Source organism: Neolamprologus brichardi, chromosome 16 (assembly GCF_056152115.1).
Source record: "Neolamprologus brichardi isolate AB-2024 chromosome 16, ASM5615211v1, whole genome shotgun sequence".
Classification (NCBI taxonomy): domain Eukaryota; kingdom Metazoa; phylum Chordata; class Actinopteri; order Cichliformes; family Cichlidae; genus Neolamprologus; species Neolamprologus brichardi.
Window position 1 is genome coordinate 21450793 of NC_142119.1, and position 22071 is coordinate 21472863.

General features: G+C 39.8%; 1 protein-coding gene across 8 annotated transcripts in view; it reads right to left on the reverse strand.

Moving 5' to 3' along the window:
- myo16 (myosin XVI) overlaps positions 1 to 22071 on the reverse strand; it is a 101478-nt gene that overhangs the window by 68358 nt on the left and 11049 nt on the right. For 4 of the 8 annotated variants that reach the window (XR_015720782.1, XR_015720783.1, XM_087853096.1 and 1 more), the window contains exons 1-2: positions 14178 to 14620; positions 7607 to 7876 (exon numbers count right to left, since the gene is read on the reverse strand). Coding sequence is in view for 6 of the 8 variants with exons in the window: in XM_087853096.1 (XP_087709222.1) it covers positions 7607 to 7876; positions 14178 to 14205 (298 nt within the window). In the remaining 2 variants the exon portion in view is untranslated. Of the gene's footprint in view, positions 1 to 7606; positions 7877 to 14177; positions 14621 to 22071 lie in introns of those variants that run through there. The other 4 variants (XM_087853101.1, XM_087853099.1, XM_087853098.1 and 1 more) reach the window with 1 other exon arrangement.

The window sequence follows — 22071 nt, forward strand, 5'->3', positions numbered from 1 at the left end:
GTGTGCATCGTGCATTTACACACCATCCACAACTACAGTATATGTTAACGAACTAAAACACCAAATCAGAAATCACGGAACAATTAACAATGTTGGCAATAAAAATTCAGAATTATCTTCAGATATTAAGCAAAGCAAAAAAAATCTCAATAATTTATACATTTATCAATCTAACGTAATATGATGTATGGTTTGGACATGGCAGACCTGAAGACAAGATTAGAAATGAGTATATGAGAGTGACAACTTAGGCTGAGCAGTTTGAAGGCAAAGTTAAAGGCTGAGATCATTTGGGACACATACAGAGCAGGGATAGTGGATATATTGAGAAAAGCATGTTGTCCATGGAGTCGTCAGAAAGGAGGAAAAGACGACTGCAGGAAAGGTTGATGGATGTAACGCAGGAGGACATGCAGGGGGTTGGTGTGCAGAGGGTTCATGTGTTGGTATAAGAAAGGGGAAAGGGTGAGATGGAAGAAGAGGATATTCACTAATCACTTGGTTGGCCTATCATTGTAGAGGCACATGCACGCATATCAAGCAAGCCAGACATTATACAAAGAATGTTTTTCCATCCTTCTCATGGCTGCAGTGCTTAATAGCATTTAAGTGGTTGATGAGTAATAAACAGACCAGTGCTGGATCCAATCAGTATAATTATCTCCTCAAGTCTCCATATGCTGTGGAGACGCAAGACTGTAAAACATCAATTAAAGTACATCTAAAGCTGAATTAGTTACGGGGGAATTGATAATGTTCCTGCTTTCTTGTCTATTAAACAATATATCACAACTCATCAGTGAACTCAGAAGGGCAGTTTTTAAGAATGTAAAGCATCTTGTGATTCACAAATGGTAAAAGTTGGTATATTGAAGGTTGGTATATTTTCCTGGTTAGGATAGACTCGGGTTTTAAAATGACCCAACTGATGGAGTTAGTTAATTAGGAGCTTTCATTCAACCTGCCTAAATTTTATGGCCCACAGCTGCAGACAGGTCAAGGGTCAAGTGGTTCATATCAAGTAGCAAATGGGGAAAAAATGTTTGTCCGACAATATGGTCATCGGGAATCAATAGTACTGTTGCACGCGTGTCCATCTGTTGTGTGCATTAGTAGTAAAGCTGCCAGCTATGCTAAATATCACTAATATTGAAGGCTTTCATTTAAAAATGCTTTGTGTGTCTTATGATCCCAAACATATTTTGTATTATACCTTTATGTAGCTTAGATTAATATAACAGTTTTTATTTATTATTGTAATTTTCACTGCTTTCTTACAATGTCTTACTTTTGCTGTTTTTTTTTTTTAAACTAACTTCATTTGTACTTTTTTTCGCTTTTGATCATTGCTGTATATATCTCCATAGCATAAGGCTCTTACCAGGTGCCTTTGGCACTTTAACTTAACTGATGTTTATTGCAGACTGTACTATTTTTATACTTTATACTTTATAATGCTGCTGTAACACAACAATTTCCCTTGTGGGATCAATAAAGTATCTATCTGTCTGTCTGTCTGTCTGTCTGTCTGTCTGTCTATCTATCTATCTATCTATCTATCTATCTATGAACACTGAAACAAGTTTTGCTTCCTGTAGGCAATATTCCTGTCAAGTCAAACTAGGGGCATCCAATTATCCCTGTCTAACGTACGTCAAATAATGGAAGACAATAGCAAACAAAATCCCAAGACTTTGTTCTCAGCATAAACATGGTATAATCCAAAGTTCAGATAAAGTTTATACAGAACTTCAGAAGCCTGATTTAGACAGCTCAGGTAGGTGTCACCCAAAGTTTGAGTCTTTTTATGTCACTAAGTCTTTACAATAACTAAGTGCAGAAACAGTAGGCAGGGGAAAGTCAAATTTAATACCATGAGCTTCCAAAAAAACCTGAATGTTTATTAATTTTATCCCCCATTTGTTCCTATGGAATCATCCTCGCAAAGGATCTGTCAAAGTCCTGCATACACAGAAGTAACGATTAACACAAACAAAGTTTATTGAAGAAAGATGAAACAGTGTGAATCCATAGTTTAAATCATGGCTTGACAGACTAAATTAGTTCTCAATAACTCTATAATCCCAATAATCAGCTTAGGTAATAGGATTTTAACTACAAAAGGAGAAAGCCATTTGACAAGTCAATAGCAAAAGGGATACATTACACTGTTTGTCTTAAAGCTACTAACGACAAGCTGTTTTACATTATGAGGTGATGGCACATTATCACGTAACTAAAATGCAAAAGGAACCCTGGAGTTGCAGCAGCTATATATTTATCTCACAGCACAGCCACAACATTAACTGTCTTTATATATTTATTAAAATTTATATGTGAGTCGGTGTATGTAAGTGTGCCACCCTTCAATCAGGCAGTGAAATGAAGAGTACGCAAAAACTAAAGTCAACTATCATTTCTGGACAACCACAAAACAGCTGTTTAAGACGTATGTGCAGTTTCCATGGCAACCACATAGGACCTGATAGAAAAAGAGTAAGCGCGATGGAGAGAGAGAGAAAGATGAGAGAGAAATCTAAATTAGCTACAGATTGACAGGTGGACATGAATAGAGGATTATGACCTTGATAACTACTCAGATTCTTAAAAGCCAAACCTGTGACATCTTATTGGCCTTCTTCTTCTTCCATGGAAAAAATACTTCACAGCTACATCCCTACAGTAAGATATTATAAATACAGCTACAGCCAATACATAAAACTGTACACGAAGTTAATCAGTAGCTCTCTTGAAAATCCATGCTTTCATTTAGATATTAACTCATGCTTGTGTTCAGCACCTGAATAGAGCTCTCCAGGACCTTTTGCCTACTCAGTAAATTGCAAATTATGTGCAATTCACTGTTAAAAAAGCAGTTCTCCACTCAGGAAAATTAGATTTACATATTGTTGAACTGGAACTGCTTGAAATAGATACAATGCCTCACGCTGACTGTTGTGCAGATACAGTGCAAGGTTGGATGTACTTTTCTCATGGCTCTCTTTTCAATTCTCTGGCTCTTCTTTCTCTTGCTGCACCGGGACATTCTATGAATCTGATCAAATCTCTGTAATGTGTGCTCCATAATGTGCCACTTACATCAGCATTGCCAATTTTCTTCGTATGGCAACCAGACACATTCTTCTCATGTAAACTATCATTCCTTGGCAGCCCTATATGAGATTACGTTCAAATCCCTTACTCTTATAAATGCGTCTGTCTCTTGGGTCCTTATCACAGAGTCATGATCACAAACGGGGGGCCGTCTCACCTCACTGCCCCATGTTTTTGAAATGAGTTTTTCATTCCTCCTTTGTTTCATTCATGATGGAAAAACACAAGTGTAGAGTTTTCAAATAGATAATGAGTCTTGTAAGATGGAACAGGGAACCACTGCCTACTTATCCCCAGAAAAGGCCATGTAATGGAATTCAGCTTCTGTAACCATGTAATAAATGCCACCGAAGGGGGGCAATGCACGCTCACAGTATCTGAAGTATTTAATAGACAAAACCCCTCCATAAATGTGGACTTGCAACTTTGTTTAAGTTGCGTCCTCCAGTGAAAGAAACACATTACTCTAAAAGACAACTCTCAGACAAATGGTGCTGGTGCATATTTTATTTCGCTTTCTTTTTTCTACAATGAAGCACTGGAATTCTCCTCGTAAAATCATGCCTGCAGACTGAAAAGAAAAATTTAAATTGCTTATTTGTGACAGTAAAGGGAAAGTGGGACCGCAAATTGAATGTGAATGCATTTTAATCCGTTTTTACAGCCGGCCATTTTAGGGGAAACTGTCATTATGTGTACTTCTCTTCCTTTGTGTAATTTTAATTTAAATACTCAAACATAGAAAAAAACATCTAAATTAAATCCCATCTTCAAACCGAGCACAACTGTAAGAAATTACTTCATAACATTCACATCCTTTGCTCATTTTACCTGTCTGGATGAGCCTCTGTAGGGACACTCATGACTCATCAAATGAAGTATACATTTAATATTAGAAGGTCAGAGAAGTATGAATTCCAGTGTAAAGTTTCATTGCAACATGACAGAAGTTGTCATTAAAGCACATTTATGAAGGATGGCAGAAAAAGGGCTTCTTTTTCTATCAGCTCTGTGGGCCTAGGCCCTGTTCTGTCAAAAACATGACAGATGTCTGACACCCTTTTAATCCCAGTGTGGTGCACTGAGGGAGATATCAAGTGATGTTCCCTAACATCCCTAACATATTTACTTATTTTTCTTCCTCTCTGGTTTAAGTTTCACCATCTAGGGGAGATTATATATAGATGGAAGGCTAACAGAACACAGCTAAGTGTCTGAAACTTCCCATAAGACTACACTACACATCACAGTGACTTCAACTGTGGTCCAGCACAAACAGTACACAGTATCTAATGATAACAGATGGATATAGTTATGATTATGGATATAACAGAGAATTCCTTTGAGTTAAAATGTATTTCGCAGGCAGTGTCAAGTAGATTCCTTAAACTTTGTATTGAAGCTTTTGCTTCACTGATATAAACACATGGTGTTTAGTACTTTAGGTGTGATATGTTTCTAAGGAGTGCTCCGAAACACTCCACATGACTGGAAGCTTTTATTACCTCCACTTTCCCGACTTCCTCACTGTGGAGAAGTGATTGCACTATGAGTCCCTGTGCTGTGCCTGCAGGATGGATCTATACACATTGATCAATAATGAAAGATGGCCATTGAGACACACTTCACACAGTAATTACACTTCCATATAGTGCACACTGAACAGACACGCAGCACAGGCACAGGGGAAACACGCTCGCCCACTGGTGCAGAAACCGATCCAAATAACAATATTTCTGACTTGAGTTGGAGTCCCCACTGAGGGGACTGTGAATGCATACGGTTGCATAATACAGGTAATCTTTACTGCCAGCAGGAGAAAAGTAGGTTTGACCCGAGGTCTGCGGGAGCTAAAAAGGCCAGGAAACAAGAGACACTAAAGGATCATGAGGCTATGAATGTCTTAAATGACAAGCCATTAAACAGTACTGGTCCAAAGAATTGATGTTCTAAAGCAGAGCTGCAGGCTTCACACATACACATGCATGCAAAACAACAATAATCATTAGAAAACAACAAATCGTTCTAACACAACAAAGTACTGGTGATTTTCTGTGTAAGATCTGATATATGAATGGGGTGCACAGTGCAAAACTGGAGCTCATGAGATTTCGGTTTTTAAAGAAAGTGCTTCAAAGAAAGATGCGGATACAGTCCACAGGTGTCTTAAGATGAGTTTTTGAATGGTACCAATCAAAAAAAGGTACCAAAAACCTCTTAAGATTTGATAACCAAAGTTGGAGAAACCAGCTCAAAATGTCATTAAATAGCATTTTTGGAAAGTTAAGACATGGTAAATATTAGTAGTAGGTTCCATGGTTACGAGAGCAACAGCTTCACATTCTGATGATTGCTTTAAAAAAAAGAAGCAGTTTCACCAAATGTCAAAACACAAGCGAGCCAGATGTTTGCATATGACAGATAAACCCGTGAACGAAGATGACGTGCAGTATTCTCAGATCTACAGCTAGAGCTGTGTGTCCGTGGTATATCTAACCTTAACCCTGCGATATCCTTCGTAGTCCAAAAGGATCTTTGTTGCTGTTATTTAGTTTCATCCATTTTCCAATGTTTCCTTTTCTCTGTGTGTTTGCCCTTCCCTCTTCCTACTTCCTGTACAAGACGAATGATAAGAAAAACAAAATCCTTTTGTGACTGCGTGTGTGTAGAGTGTGTGTGCATCTCTTATTATCTGGCTGTCGTGTCAGCAGACAAAGTTTCAGCACCTCGTGCCTCGATTTTTTAAATTTTATTTTTTAGTTAAGGCTGAGTCTTATTTGCTAATCTCTCTTTTTGTGTCTTTTTCAGTCACAGTTTCTTAAAGAGCTATGAGTCACCTAAACATCTTTAATTATTTTTCAATAATCATCACCGTCTGGAGCAGACGGCGCTGACAAATTAAGTTGAGATATTTAAATGTATTCAAGATAACAGACATTTTAAAGATACAAGTGTATCTTTAACAAGTATATCACTTGAGCTTACTCTAGAAGGGATCCATGAAATGATAGCGTAATCGTAATGCTGAAAGCATAAAATAATTAAAATATTGGCTTTTTTTGGCAGTCATACAGTATATGATCTACTGCTTAAATGGTGACTGTGTTTAAACCCCAACAACAGCTTTTTGGAAATCAGCCAGGCATGATACACATAGCTATAGTTCCAGTATAGAGCATGAAACTGATGTGCGGCACACAGAGTCCATAGCTATTGCTAATTTCTAACCCTAAGTTTAAGTTTGCCAGTGCCAAATATGTTCCCACATTACTCTGGGGACAGTCCTGGCCTGAAGCAAATCCTATCACTCTTTATAAAAAAGGCTAACACGAGCAGAGATAGTGAGAAAAACGTATCACTTCGAGCACCAGCACCACTGAAGAATACTAAAGAAGAGGCATTGTCAGGATATACAGTACTGAATGTTGATGGATCCAACTTCCAAGTGTTAACTCTAAGTGGTTTGGACAGATCCTTACGCAGAGGCACAGACCCAAAAGAACCAGACAGGCTAACATAAAAAGAACAGCTGATGAATCTTTAAGGCAGTATTTTTCTTCAAAGACAAAGATATAAAGTGTTCCCTTATCTACAGACGCCTCTGCATGAATCTACTATTTTGTTTCATTTGGAGCCAGTTTTTGTTTTGAGCACCAAATGGTCACAAAGCCCTCACATAGCAAGACAAACGGTGGCCTGGTACCACTTGAGCACCATGGTGGGGCTTAGGTGATTAGGCAGAGGAGTATGCAATCCATGCCAAGCCAATGAACCCTGTTTTCAGGTTGGCTTTAGCAGTGGCACACCAGCTGCTCCCACAGACCCCAGCTGAATCTTACTGGCAGCCAGGGAGCAGAGATTAACACAGTGACCTGCAAAGTCTGCCGGAAGGACTGAAGGAGATATGCTCAGACAGATGTGTCGGTGACTGGCAAGTGACTGTCATAAACAAAAAGAAAAATGGTAAGGTTGGACAAAAAGATGTGCCTTTTGGAGTAAATTGTGAATACCCTTTAAATTTCAAGAGGCTTGTTTTGTGACAGAATGATGTCAGCATCAGAACTTAGTGTGTTTTTATTGTCTGAGGAAAGCTTGCAGACTCCTTTTTCTCTCGCTGGTAACAGATAAATAAACACACACACAGACAGGAACAAAGAAACCGACACAGGAGGGCAGACAACGGCGCTTTTCACCGACATCAGTAAAATCACAGAAGCCACAAGAAAGCTTTCTAACCATTTTTAAATGCTTTGATGGACTATTAACTATCAGCCAATCAAACAGCCGTATCACATGTTCTTTCTTTATCTGTTGAAGAACATTCTTATGTCATCTAGCTCTCTGTCAGTGTCACTGAACAGCAGATGTAGGTGGGATTTTTTTTCAACACTTTGCTCTCAAAATCAGGTATTGCCATCTCTGCTACCCTCTTGTCACCCTCATGTTAACCAGAAGCAGACACGCCCACTCGCAGAAAAATCCGAACACACACCTTCTTTGTCATTATGATGAACGATGGCATCCTGTATAATATCGGCGGGCCTGAAGCGGACGTGGTGCTTCTTGCGGTGCGTGGGCAGGGCTCGAACCTTGACTCCACCTTGCTGGCGCTGAAGGCTCTTTTCTCTCTCGTAGTACGCCCTTATTTGTTCACAGCGCATCCTCCTGACCAGCCTCTGGCGCTGGCCAATGGGAAGAGACTCCAGCAGACACTGGTCTATCTCCATGTTCTGGCGAAAGACGTTACATAGCTGGAAGCAACCTAGAGACAAAGAGAGAAAGCCAGAAACAGCAAAATAACATTAGCAATGTTTTATCTCAAAAGAAATTATGTTGCGTCATTTGTCTTTTTTTTACATAAGATTTGTTTTTATTCAAGTTCTGAAGGCAAGCTGTCCATGCTTCAGTGAGGAGGACAATCTGGTGAATGAGTGAAAACACTATCCTGCTAAACATGTCCTATTGGTGCTGGTGTGGGCCCACTGTGGAGGGCCCCAGACACCCCACACAAAAGAGCAAAATTGCTACGGTGCCCACATGGTCCCCACATGGTTAAGTCTGCCATGATAGTTTACACAGTAAATGAGAGAATGTTCTCTGATTAAAAACAGAAACAAATTTACCTAAAGATGCAGCTGTGCATGTCATTTATTTTAAGTCTTGTTCCTGACAAGCAGAGACAAGCGTGGATACTCTGAATCTTCCAGATTTATTATTAGGGCCGTGGTCTCAGGCTCGATTTGTTGATTTTTTTGGATGATATGCAAACGAGCCTTGGTCAGAAAATAGCCGGTGTTACTCAGATAAGGAGACAACACTTTATCAAAAGCAGTCGAGGATTTATCACCCACACGGTTTCACAGCTTTGTACTTGGCCAGCTCGATAGAGACTGCTAGGTCAAACGTATGCAATGTTTACATTTGTTCAGCTTTAGCAGAGAGCGTACGCCGACTCAATCATATCATGTCAAAGAAGCACTCTGTGTGGGTGCGTTTTCGGCCAAAATGTCAAGTATAAACCTTTTCACAGTTCATTGCTGAAAAGTATGAACATATCATCAGTGTGCAGCAGAACTGTCATTTTTCATCTTGATTTGTTCTAGTAATCTTTTTTTTTTTTCCTTTTTTTTGACACGTTCATCCACCACAGCTGTACAAACTCCAGCGTCTATCAGTAGCAGCTGCTACACAGACCAAGCTGTCTCCCTCATTGGAAGGGAAAGTGATATCACAGGGGGAATAGCAGAATTTGTTATTGCTTTATTGCTTGTTTCCTCAGCAGCTCTTATGCTGAATCACCAGCTGATGTAGTTCTATTTTTGGATAACAAATGAATATAGGCAGGTGCTCAGTGATCGGATCTGGCCTGTGATCTTGTTTTCAGTCAAGCATAATGAGGTTAAAGAGATGTAACGCGATAGCATTGGGTCATAGTGGAGGATATCTTTATGTAATAACTGTAAATACTCACAGCAACAAAACAGTGTCAGCTGAGTTCTTCAGCTTTCTTCACCAAGATACTGAACCAAAAGAAAAAGCCCTACAGTAAATATGTGTATTTTGGTCTTAGCTTACTTTGCTACTCAATCATTTGGGACAAATCATCAACACCCCAGCGAGAGGAAAATTAAACCACAAACACACCCTTTAAAAAGTAATGAGGATGAATTCAAAACATTTCACTTCCAAACATCACAGATGTTTTCTTATGAATTTAGTTGTTCAGAATAAATTAGAAGAAAGTTATTATCCAGAATGCCTACATTTAAAAAAAAGTAGTTAGCACACTGAGATCTTATTTATTTATTGATTTATTAAACATGTCTCAGATAATAAGAAGCATCCATGTCCTCAGGTGTGTTGAAGCGGTAATGTGTGCTCTAAATATCAGATTTTTATAGCAATTTTATTTATAAAGCACATTTTATTATGTAAACTTAATGTGCTTAACAAATAAGAGAAAAAAAACATTTAAAAAAATCTGTGTAGCTTTGCCTTAAGGCACAAAAGCAAAAATAAAATATAAGAAACAAATCAAGAGCTCCTTTTTATGCTTATTTATAATTCACTGAGGACAATAATTCTAGAAAATATGCTGCACTCCATACGCCAAACAATTAGTGCAGAGTAAGTGTGATTATTTTGTTTAGTACAGCTCTAAACTTTGCACATAAAAGAATAAATTCTTTGCTGGTTTTAAATTTAAAAAAATATTCTGAAATTGCTGAACAATTTTCCCACTCGCTCTTTCACAAAGTGGTAAAAGCCTCCCATCGTTACTTCTGAAACTATCAACCTCTCTGGGATGCTCTTTCTTTTTATAGCCAATCATTTTACTAATTAGTCTAATTTCTTTTATTTGTTTTCATTACACGACCTTTCCAATCTTCCTGCCCTGACCTTTGCAGGCATTTAATGACTACATGATTTTCTCAGGTAATTTTCAGTTAGTTAACAGTTTTAATAATTTGCGAATGATGGCATCCTGATTTACACTGTTAAAAACATTTTTTTAAACCAAGCTGCATCCTTTTTTGTTTGTGTCAGCATTTTGCCCAGTTGTGTGCAGGCAATCGTTTAGCATCCTGGCTGTGAAGGATATTTGCTCATTGTTTAGCTCTGGGGTGGGTTGTGCGAGACACCACAATATTTTATGTGCTGTTTTTTTTCTGTCCTAACAGAGTGTATCAAATCTTCTGACTGTGCATAATCTATCTGCCTCTCAGTGGAACGTAGCCAAACAGATCTCATCACAAGGCAGCTGCTAAACTTATTCTGGTCTGCTTGGGTGATGTAAAGTAGCGGGACTCTACAGCAGGTGGGCCGAGCCTCGGAAGACCAAAAGAGCTCATGTAGAAATATAAAAAATCAAAAGATGCTAACACTTTTACGAATAATAATCTGTTACAAATTAAGTTAAAGTGCAAACAGAAGCCGAACTGTCATGACAGCACTGATAATATGACAAATTCAGGTCATAGTCAGCCCAGAGGACAAGCAAAACATGAAGACAAGATAGTCTTTGCACAGACAATGACTCACTAACTTATGTCTCTTTGGGCATGTTATATCCCACTCCTTACATTTCTCAAACTGCTCTTCTTTTATTGTGCTTGTCTTTTTTCTTCTTTGCCCACTTTTGATTTAGTTCTCTCTTACTTTGAGTATTTTTGTCTGTTCACTGATGTAGCGCTCTTTCTCTCTGTCATCTGTCTGCTTCTCTTTTAGGGTGACTGAGCACACATCAGTGTTTTCAGCAGGTGAAAAATACTGTTAGCAGGGCACTTTTGAAGCACTGCATGCTTTCCAGCACCTTCTGTTTCTTTGTCACAACTTTATCAGGTCTTAAATATCTTATTTTTCCAGAGCTCCAGACTGTGACTGGTCACACTTTACCGTCAGAGGAAATAACAGTATCAGACACACATTATTATTTTATTTCTGTCCCAGGGTGTTTTCTGTCTGTTTCTTACTTTGTATCTGTGATGTTAGTTTTCCATTGTTTTTACACATTAGAGAGTGTTGCAAGTTATCTCATATAAGTGTAATATGCACAATATGCACATTTGTTCCCCAGTCCAGCACTTGCTCTACCACCTGAGAATCTTGGCACTAGAGCCAACTTTCTGAGACTTTAAACTGAGGCTTTTCTTTCAACAGTAAAAAGCAACCTAACAATAAAAGAAGTCCTTAACTGTCGAGCCGTAAGTACATTGCTGTTACTTTTTACAGTATACCAGAAGCTGTCATTCGAAGGGGCCGAGGTGTGTTCAGATTTTTATCAGGCAGAAACAAAGACGTCCTAGCAGACAAAAAGATGCTTCTGTGTGCCTTTTTTGTTTGTTTTTGTTTGATATACATCTACACATTCATTTAAACACCTGCCCCCACCCCACCCCACACACACACACACTTCCTTCACAATACATCAGTGCCATCTGCTCTGGACAGACATGTAAAAAAAAGCGTTCTTTTGTATTCAAGTTCCAGACGGGAGTGGTGGGTGGGGGTCATTATTATACTGCTCATGCCAGGTGCTTCAACTGTATTTTATTTTGGGAACTTGGCTAACGGTTGAAACACAGAAACACACTCAACCTACTGCTTTTTCTAATAATATACACACAGTCTTGCATTCTCAGTCCCACAGTTGTTGCCTTATTTTTCTCCTGTTCTTATATGCACACGTGACAAATTAAAGGAAAAGCCATCATAAATTGTTTTAATAATGTGTTGGGTCACCACATGCCTACAGAGGAGCTTAATTGCAACATGACATTAATTCAGTGAGTCTCTATATCTCTTCTGTGGGGAATTAGACATCACTCTGCCAAAGGATATCCCCTCACATGATGGTCGTTCATCTAAAGTCTCACATAGATCTTCAATTTTGCTGAGAGTTATTGGCTGCGAAGACAGTATGTGATTCATATTAACTTTATAATTATTAAACCAATCAGTGATCCTTCATGACCTACGGAAGGGGGAGCATTATAATTTTGAGAGAGACCACTACCATCAGGAAAGGAATGCTTCATGATAGGTTAAAAGGGATCAATTTGAGCAATCTTGCATTAATTTATAGTGACTCTACACAGGAAAGATACACGTGAATCTTAACAGTGGCATCAAAATACCTCCTACGACATATCAGAGGATGACCTTGCTGTAGGCGTTCAAGGATTAAGGGTTTTTTCCTTTAATTTGACACTGGTGTGTATTGTTTCATCGCATCTATTCCATTCACAGCAGAGTTGAAGATAAAAAAGAAGAAGAAAAAGATGAAACAGACCATCAAGACCAGACACGTGTAGTGCATCACACCTGCACATACACATGCGCACACCTCAGAATACTTTTCAGTCCAAACCCAGGAGAAGAAGTGGCATGTTATTTCCTTGATTACAACAATTAATCATTTTTACGTAAAATAAAAACAAATGCAGCAACAGTCACATCTAGATCATACTGATATTTTGTTCAATAACTTGAACTTTTTAATACCCCCCCCCCCCCCCCCCCCCCCCCAATAATATTGATTATCGTTTTCTGATCAGCTGACTGTTTCTTGCCTCAGTCTCTGTCCTCACTGTTCCTACTGCTTGTTCCTTGGTCAGCCTGGTTGTATCCTCTTTGTCCACACTCTTTGTCACCCCAATACATCATCTATTAAGCATACATTCAAGGTTACAGTCACACAAATCCATAAACTCCCAGTCCATGACAGACAACAAATAAGATGACATATTAGGGCAGACAGCCCACACATGAACTGTAGGTGTACAAAGCATGTAAGATAGATGGGTATAAAAATAGGCTAAAAACGAGGAGAGTATATCACTAGAAACTGAACATTTTTGTTCAGCTTCTAGTAAGGTGCACTTCACTTTCCACATAAAATTTCGTGCACATCACATCACCTTTTAATGACCTGCAATTTATTTTCAAATATTAGAACATAACGTCTGCACTAAGTGGTTAAAATAACAAGAGACACTGACTCTTGCTACTATGTGATGAATGGTTGTGGACAAATACACCAGACCAGGAAAGGACTAATCGGAAATGGGTCTGAATGAATCTGGGATATGGATTAAGTGGATATACAGAGAGAGAGAGAGAGAGACGGGGAAAGAAAGCGTGAGCTTTCTTCTTCTGCCATCTCCAAGCTATCAGTTATTGATTAAATGTAGAGCATCCCATGCAGGCTCCAGCAGGCTTTGGCTAATAACACAAACACCATTGCAGGAGGTTGTAAATTGCAAAATACCACACATACACATACACAGTTACATGCACACAAACTCACATTTATGGTGTCTGCAAGCTGCAGACACCATAAATATGCAGGATATGTAGGAGAGGGGATGTGGATGATTAAGAGGTGAGGTGGGTTCTTAGAGTGAAGGAGAGACTTTGACAGCCTGCATCACCTCTATCATAGCACTCAATTATCTTTCCTCCTATATTCTCCCTTTTTCCAGTCTTCATTGCTGTTGCCTCTCAAATATCTGCATCTATCACTCAAAATTTGGCCACATTCCTTATGTCACTCCTTCCATCCCTTTCCCAATAATGCCATCCCCTCCCTCTCTCCCGTGCTCCTCTAAACCACCATCAGTTTTCTCTCCATCTGTCTTTCTCTCCTTGAAACCACTTTCTCTCTGTGAGTCTGTTAGTGTGATGTGAATATGCCAGACACGCGTGGGAGCTGCATCTTTGTGGCTTTACTTCATCTTTCTTTCCTTCGTTTTGCTGCTACCTGCCGCATTCACCGGTCAACTTCACTCATCTGCAGCAGCTCTCTGCAGCAAGCTCACACACCCACTTACTGCACGAACACACACACACACACACACACACACGGGGGGGCACAAATACCCATTGGAAGTTTAGACCACACCGCTGCTGCGTCTGCAGCAAATGACCAGAATTCTTAAGCATGTGAACTCATACAGTATGGCAGCTTGAACATACAGTAAGTGCTAATGCAACAGACACACACCCATGGCTGACAAGTCTACTTGCATGCATAAATATAGAACTGCTGAATGGCTACTTACAACATTTGATGAAATGGTAGTGAGACATTTTCTGAGCAAGTCAGACAGTCCAACAGTCAGGTAGAAAGGCAGGCAGGCAGAAAGGTATGCGGGGGAGTCAGTGAGTGAGGAAGGCAGGCAGATAGTAGGCAGCTACAGGTTCCAGAAAAACTAACTAAAGCAGAGCTCATAACCGGCACGATACATTATTAATCTGGCTCACTGCATGCTATCCAAACTCTGTTCCCCTGTCTGCATTATTCACCACCACCAGTAGCAGCTCCGGTTGCAGCTCATGCAGCATCTACATGCATACGGTTCATCTCTCGCTTTCTCACACACACTCTCTCTCACACACACACACACACAGACATGCACTCTCTCGGTCACCCCTTCGGCAACACGGAGCTGCGGCTGTTTCTAGCTCTTCTCGCCTACAGCCGGATAACCGCTGCACAACGTCTTCCCAGCCATAGCCAACACACGTGCTCCACTGGCGTCACTGACTGGCAGCCGGCTCAGCCCACCTCCTGTTCAACACACCCCCAATGACGCAATGCTCTTCGCCTCCTTACACACCCCCCTCCTGGTTTTCTTCACACACACACATAGGCAGTGACTCATGCAGATGCACGCTTCTTTGGACTATCCTCTACCTTCTCAGCCCAAAAAAAAAAAAGGCGGCAAGAAAGGATCCATTGAGCTAACCTATATTATAGATATAACGCATAGAGAGTGAGACAGACAGATTGTGAGGAGGGCTGTTTGATTAAACTGAAGAATTGCAGACACAGCAGGGGGAGCAAGAGAAAGAAAAATAAGCAAGAGGCAAAAAGAGAGGGGAGTGTTAAATTTGATAGGACAGCTAAAGACATAGAGAGAAAGAGAGGCGAAGCTGCTGCAGTGCGGCTTTTGGTGTGGTGACAGGTTAAGTGTTCATCAGCGGTTTTAAACTAGCCTCAAATTTACTACCGATAAAGATAGTTTATAGAACCTTGGAGCTTGAGCGCAGTACGTTTAGATGCCACTATAATGCACCTATCATGCAGCAACACACCACAGGGCATGGTGCAATATGAACTATGTGTGTCTGTAGGGCGATCTCTATGATTTTGTCCTTTAAGGCTGATTTGCATTTACTAAGCTTTGTGTTAAAAAGGGATTTGTGCAGGATGGGAATGTGAGAAAGAAGGAGGAAGAAGAGACACAACGAGAACAAGAACAGAGAGAAGCTGAAACACACTTAAAAAATATGGATGATGGTAGTAGAGGTTAACAGGGTGTGCAGTGTGTGAATCAATCTGGATTGCGACACGCGTTTTAGAAATCTGTCTACAGCCTGAATAGCATGCTGATTTTCCCGTGTGAGATTTTGAGGCACAATCGCTGTCGAATATGAGCGAGCAGAGATGGGATTAAAGCACGTGAGAAGCAGGTGAGGTTCACTCTGCGTTGGTGGCGAACAGTGAGGAGTAACAGAGCAAACTTGAAAGAGACTGGGGGAAAAGAAAAGACACACTGGGAGTTAGATTTGTGTGTATGTGTGTCAGACTGGATACTCGAGTAATTCCTGTCAAAGGAAATCAGGTCAAAGCAACTGCTCGCTGCATCGTATGCAAAGTACAGCTTGAGCAACTACTACAACAACTACCGGAGTAAAATCAGGTGCCTGTGTTCGAGTGTGTGCAAAGACTGCACTATGCAGAGTAATTCAATCGTACTGCTACATGTGTTTGCACACAAACACAGAGACAACAGACAAATTCACATCTTTACTGCACTTGCAAGCCAAGTAGTAAAGTGTTTTTGGGATGACACAATGACTATCCCATTATCACTTTTGAAATAGAGATCGCACAGCAGTACATTCTGACAGGGGAATGTCATGCCTTCCCATCTAAATGTCTTTAAGCATTAATGGCACATGTTATCTGTGCCTGCAGTAATAGAGACTTAAGATGCCGTATCAGAAAGCGGTGGCTTGCTGGAAAACTGGAACATGAGGTACTGTAAAACAGAGTTTCAAAGTGAGACATCACCCTAGAAGGGAAGTCAAGTCTGTGGCAACAGAGACAGGACAATAAATTGGTGACACGTAATGATCATTTCTATCTCTCTGCAGCCGCAAGTAAGCAGCGAGTGAAGAAAAGAGATAAAAACAACAGATGTAAGGACTCCATTGTATATAACAGCCATCTAAATCTCTGTCAAAGGAAAGCACGGCTGCAGTCACTTGTGTAACTATCCACAATCTGTTTTCTTGGCATTATCTATCTATGTCTTTATTGTTTCAAAGTCACTCACACTGTAGCACATGCTGTTTCTGGTAGAGACTGAGGCTCTCTTCTTCTTCTGTGCAGCACTGACAGGTTTTCACTAAGGCAGCGTTTGATGCACAGATCATAAATTTCATTCACTTTGACACAGCGGTCACTCTGCCATCATCACCCTCAGGTGTCAGTCAATGCTGCAACTGTGTTACCTCCATGAATTTTGTGCTTGACACTCTAGAGAGTGAGTACATTTGTTCTTACGTGTGATCTCTTCAACTGAGTTCAGTGGTGAAGGATCCAAGGTGCAGGAAAGGTTCCTAATTAAGGCAACGCCAAAGGCACTTAGCACCGTGAAGTGTGAGGTATTATATATTAAAGGAGACTGTGAATTAAGTATTTCTCATTTCCATGTGATAGATTTATTTGTGTAAATCTGTTCCAGCTACTTACAATCCCATATATTGTATCATGCTATTGACACAAGGTGCTCAAGTAAACGTACACCAAACATAATTTGCTATTTCGTGTATTTTTTAAATGATCTGTTTAACAGCTGCAATCGTATTTTTTTGTTCTGTTTTGTTGATTTTTTTTCACTGCACAAAGTGTTATTATCATTTTGCTAATCTGTCCTGTTTTTCTTACATTGGTATCATTTTTAATTTATGGTAATTGTGCTACTGACAGTACTTTCTTCATTTGGGATTCAATTTAAAATCCTCTATATTAGGTTTGGTCATAATTGTTCATGACAATTGGTCGAGCCCATTGCCGACTTGTGCTGTGAGGGCATGAAAAATAATTAACTTGTAGAGCACAATTGATGAATACTGGAGCAAGATTCTTCCTTTAGGTTGTGGAGAACGACAGTGGAGACACTTATTGAGACTCTCATTGGTAATGACTAGTCCCATGGAGACCTGGTATTGTATGGTGTCCAAAACATTTTTGAGCTAAGAAGCTAGCTCAATCCATACTAGACAAGCTAGCTGCTAACTTGGTGTGCATCACCATTAACTTAATGATATTTGTTAACCCCATGTGTTTGTTCATTCAGAAGCTTCAAGGTGTTCTTCATCTAGTTCCCAGAGACTGGTTGGTGACCTCCTGGCAACCACTGGTCCCTAGGGAAAAACAATTATTCCCCACTAGTTGTGAGTGGTTGCTATACTCCCCACTGCTTTGCTTGCTAACAGACTGCTGTAGTCACCCATAGTTTGAACGGAAGATCTGTCTACAACCACTTACGAAATAACCACAGAGAGGTAGCGAAACCTGAGAAAGTGTGTCACAAACTGGAATCTGAGAATTTCTACCTTCAAATTTAGAGCTTCTTACTGCTAAAGCCAGCATGTTTCAATAGGTGCAACTTTTCCTTTGAAAGTGAACAGGCTCTTTTTCCGGTAACCGTTTTTTTCAAGTTTCACTTCTACTCAGTTAGAAAGTGTTTGTGGACAAGTTGGCCTCTTCCCAGCAAACTACAGGTGACTCAAGCATTCTGCTAGTGGCCAAAGCAATCACAAAGACGTTTTTGGTGCAGGACCCTCTCTGTGACTGATTTAACTCAGCATCACCCAGCAACTTCCAGTAACTTCTGGCCAGCCAATCTGGGAGTACACATTTTTCACACTTTTCTCTTCAGTGACCAAATGTTGCCAGGGTTTACCATCTGGTGCCTCAGTCTATCACATTTGTCTGGTCCAATACAAAAATAATCCCAAGTATGTGAGTTTATTTTATTTTATTTTTTTGCAGCAAGCTCATTCATGCATGTGCATGCATGGGGGAGTGGGTGGCACTGCACATGTATCAAAAAACTGCAACTATCTGTTGTTGATGGTTGCCAGTAGACAATTTTTAACATACTGCCCAAGCTTTCTATATTTTTCTCCCTGCATTCTGTGTGTACTCTTACAATCTGCTGTCAGAGTTATTTTCATCATATTTTTATGCACATTTTTTTCTGCAGGTTTTATGGTAAGATTAGTATTGGTATCAGTATTGGTGTTGACAGAGTACATATCAAGTTACACTCAAATGTAATCAAAAAGGTCAACGTATATTCATTGGCAATGCAAACAGCTACATCATTTAGATGGTGAAACGCCTGTCCTATCTACCTTCTCAAGAGTATTTCATTGAATGTCAACACAGTTCAGACAAACTGATCCCCTGCATGGCGCAGCACTCATGCTGGTTTTCTTGAACTGCTACTAAAGCAATGAGAGACATATGGGTATAGATCTATGTCTACTGCTGTCAAACATGATCAAACCATTAAATACTTTAGCCCATGTTTCGCTTTTAAAATAATATTTTAAACTATATTAATAACAAGAAGATTAAACAGCACTGAGAAATTTGCCAAATTTCCTCAAACAATATTTTTGTTACTTTTTGACAAGATTACAGACAGCTACACTAATACAACTGACAAATTACTGAACTAATAACTACACTAATATTTCCTAAGCCACACACATTATGTGTTAAATCTTTTTGAATCACCTTCTAAACGGAATAATTGTGCAATCTGATCATTACACAGTAGCAGCTCAAGCCAGGTTTAAATTAAATGGCAAACTATCTAATATTCTTAATACCAGTTAATAACATAGCATCAATGTTAGTTAATTCTAAGGTGGATTGCTGCCTGCAGGGTGAAGATTTAAGCATTTCTCTGCACAATGCTGCAGATCACAGAGAAACTACCTATAAATGCAGAAAAGAGGTCAAACAGCATTATCCTCTCTCATTTATCCTGTTACTGGTCTTACTAAAGCACCACTTTGTTTCATTTGATTGTTTGTTACTATGCATCAGTGACATAAAAGGTTGCCTCAATTATTTCAAGGACATTGCGGCCTGTCACAGTGCATTAGTGGAAAACAAATTGAATATACAATGATGAACAGAGGTCGAACAGATGAAGGTAAAATGGTATCAGTCCCAGTACCAGTCAGCTATGTCAGGGTGACTCAATAACAGACAGGTGTTAACAAGCTATGCTGAGCCTGTGAGCTTCAGCAGCTCCCAGGCACTGACTTAACAGTCACAAGTGCAGAATTGCATGTTCTTATAAATCAGATTTATGGGCTTCAGACATGGCAGGCAATTTCATCTTTGACCCATTCATTTTTAAACTAACAAGCACAAACAAAATAATACCTGTTGTGTTCAGTTGCTGGCTCACACTAAGCTGAATCTTGTTTTCAGAATTTTTTCGCTGGAGTATTTTATGAACACACAAGTATACGATGCAAAAGACCAAAACTTTTGATTTTCACCTGGTAGTGACTAATCAGCTGGTTTTGTATAGAAGAGCAACTTATTTTTTGCCAGAAAGAAAAAAATCATAGATGAAACAGTTTTGAAAATGGAAACATTTTTTTGTAAAAAAAAAAAAAAAAGCAAAAAAAAAGAGCAATTTTTTTCTTCAAAGGAAGGCACATAAAAATGCTTTGCTTTGCTGTCAACACCAAAATTCAGGCATTTTCTGAGTGATTATATGAATCAAAGCATTACAGCCATTAAATAAAATGTTTATAGTAATGCTCAAACCCGTATGACGACTTGTTTGTTTCAAAGATCTGAAACAGTCACCCACCAGTGTGACAAGACCTGCAATCTGCTTTTGAGCTCCGTGCCAATCACGTGTGTCATCCCCATTAATTTATGATTTAGCTACAGTTGTATCGTGAATGTAGGCAGTTATAAAGACAAACACGATCTGTTTGGGAGTTCAGTCAGCTCAATACGCCCTCAAATATGGTAAAAAGCTCCCCACTCTGAAAGTGTAATTCTCTCGCCTTAGACGAAGTCCAAAGAAACTGACAATCAAGACAAAAGAAAATTCTGATTAAGTGGTTGATCAAGATTCATGCAGCTATTTTTTATTTTGATGGTTGAGGCATAGGTTGGCTGGACTAAAGTGGCAGCCATGTAAACAGGATTGATTGTAATTTCACAGTTTAAGAGTCAACAAATGACAAAAGACTGCAGTAATCACTTCAGCATCATCTAGTCCGTTGATTGCTGAAAGACTGATACAGTTCATTATCACTGCTGGCCAGAAGAAGAAAGAAGGAACGAGAGAGAAACATGAGAAAGGCGAGGGAAAAAAACTGTCAGAGTGAGGAGGACTTGAAAGACAAATTACATAAATTAGTACATGACAAAGGCAGAGACAGATGAGAGCTATAACAATTAATAACTTATGAGTTAGATTCTCTCCTCTCGTGCAGGCTTCGCTTTCTGCCTGTAATTATGAGTCTCTCTCTAAATCCCTCCTTTTCCCTCCTCCCACTACACAATCCCTAAAACTGGAAGAGAGTCCAGTTCTCGCTTTGACTTTGTTTATCCTCCCAGCGCCAAGCAGCTGGCACAACAAACAAACGCCGGTACACAAAGCTTCGGTGAGAGACAATCAATAACCAGACAAATAAAAGAAAAGTACAAGCAAACATGTGAACAGCTCCAAGTCAAGCAGCACTTAGTGAAGAAACAGCATCCTACTCTCACCTGCTCTCAATCTGCCCCAGCTGAATGAGTGACTGGTGTCTTACACACAACACTGTGTGAGTGACTCACAGTGACTCACAGTGACTCACGCGCAGTTGGCTTCATCTACTAATCTACATCACCGTTCAGCTTCATGTTATCATGCTACAAACAGCTGTTTAAATTCAAGTACTAATGTTCCATAAGATGCCTGCTGTGTATCTGAGCGAATGTGCACAAACACACACTGTGCACACTCTACTGCGCATGCACAACAACGCTCGACCAGCTGTTTTTTGGCAATGATACAGAGCGGGTAGGGCTACACACACAAACCTCCAGGATATATATTAACGCACTGGCCGACGCTACATCACATGCATCATGTGACTACTTTAAGTAAACAAACACATTTTACAAAACAGACTTTTACTGAAAAAGTGACAGGCTGTCACTTTGAGATGCGATCAGATTGAAGGAAAGGAGTCCATTTCTAAAAAGAGCGCACCTTTTGTTCACTCCAGTTGAAGTCTTTTATAATTATATCATAATTTCATGTTACGTAACTGACTTTAAACAGCAGGAGTGTAGATGTGAAAAAAGGAGATGGAAAAAGACAGCTGTGATTCCAATGAAATACAGGGAATAATAGCGTGGATACTATTGTGTTGCAGTCACAATAGGAAAATAGATTGTAAATAGGACAGCAATCTTCTTGTATATAAGGAAAATCAATGGTTGCCTGATTGCATCAAAAGTTTTTGGTATTGGTGACCGATTACAGGTAGTTGCGTTGACCAGCTGGTCACCCAGAGGCTGAACATGCGACATACACAAACTCTGAGCGATCACACAGATTAGCTGGTGGAAGGCACCTGTGTTGCCTGTATTGCATACAGATTGCATGTAACTCATCTCTAACTGATAGCACAATGATACCATAGCTTGTTGTCGTTTTATTGCAGCTGACTGTGAGCGTCCACAGATCTTCGAAGCAACCATTTCAGAGGCAGCAAGTTCACGGCTCACAGCTTCAATAAGTTGGGTCTTACTGCATTCTCCAACCACTGTTTCCCCTAGTGTGATGTTTCCCCAATACAACCACAGCATAATTATAGTCTGGAAGCTTCACCAGTTTAATG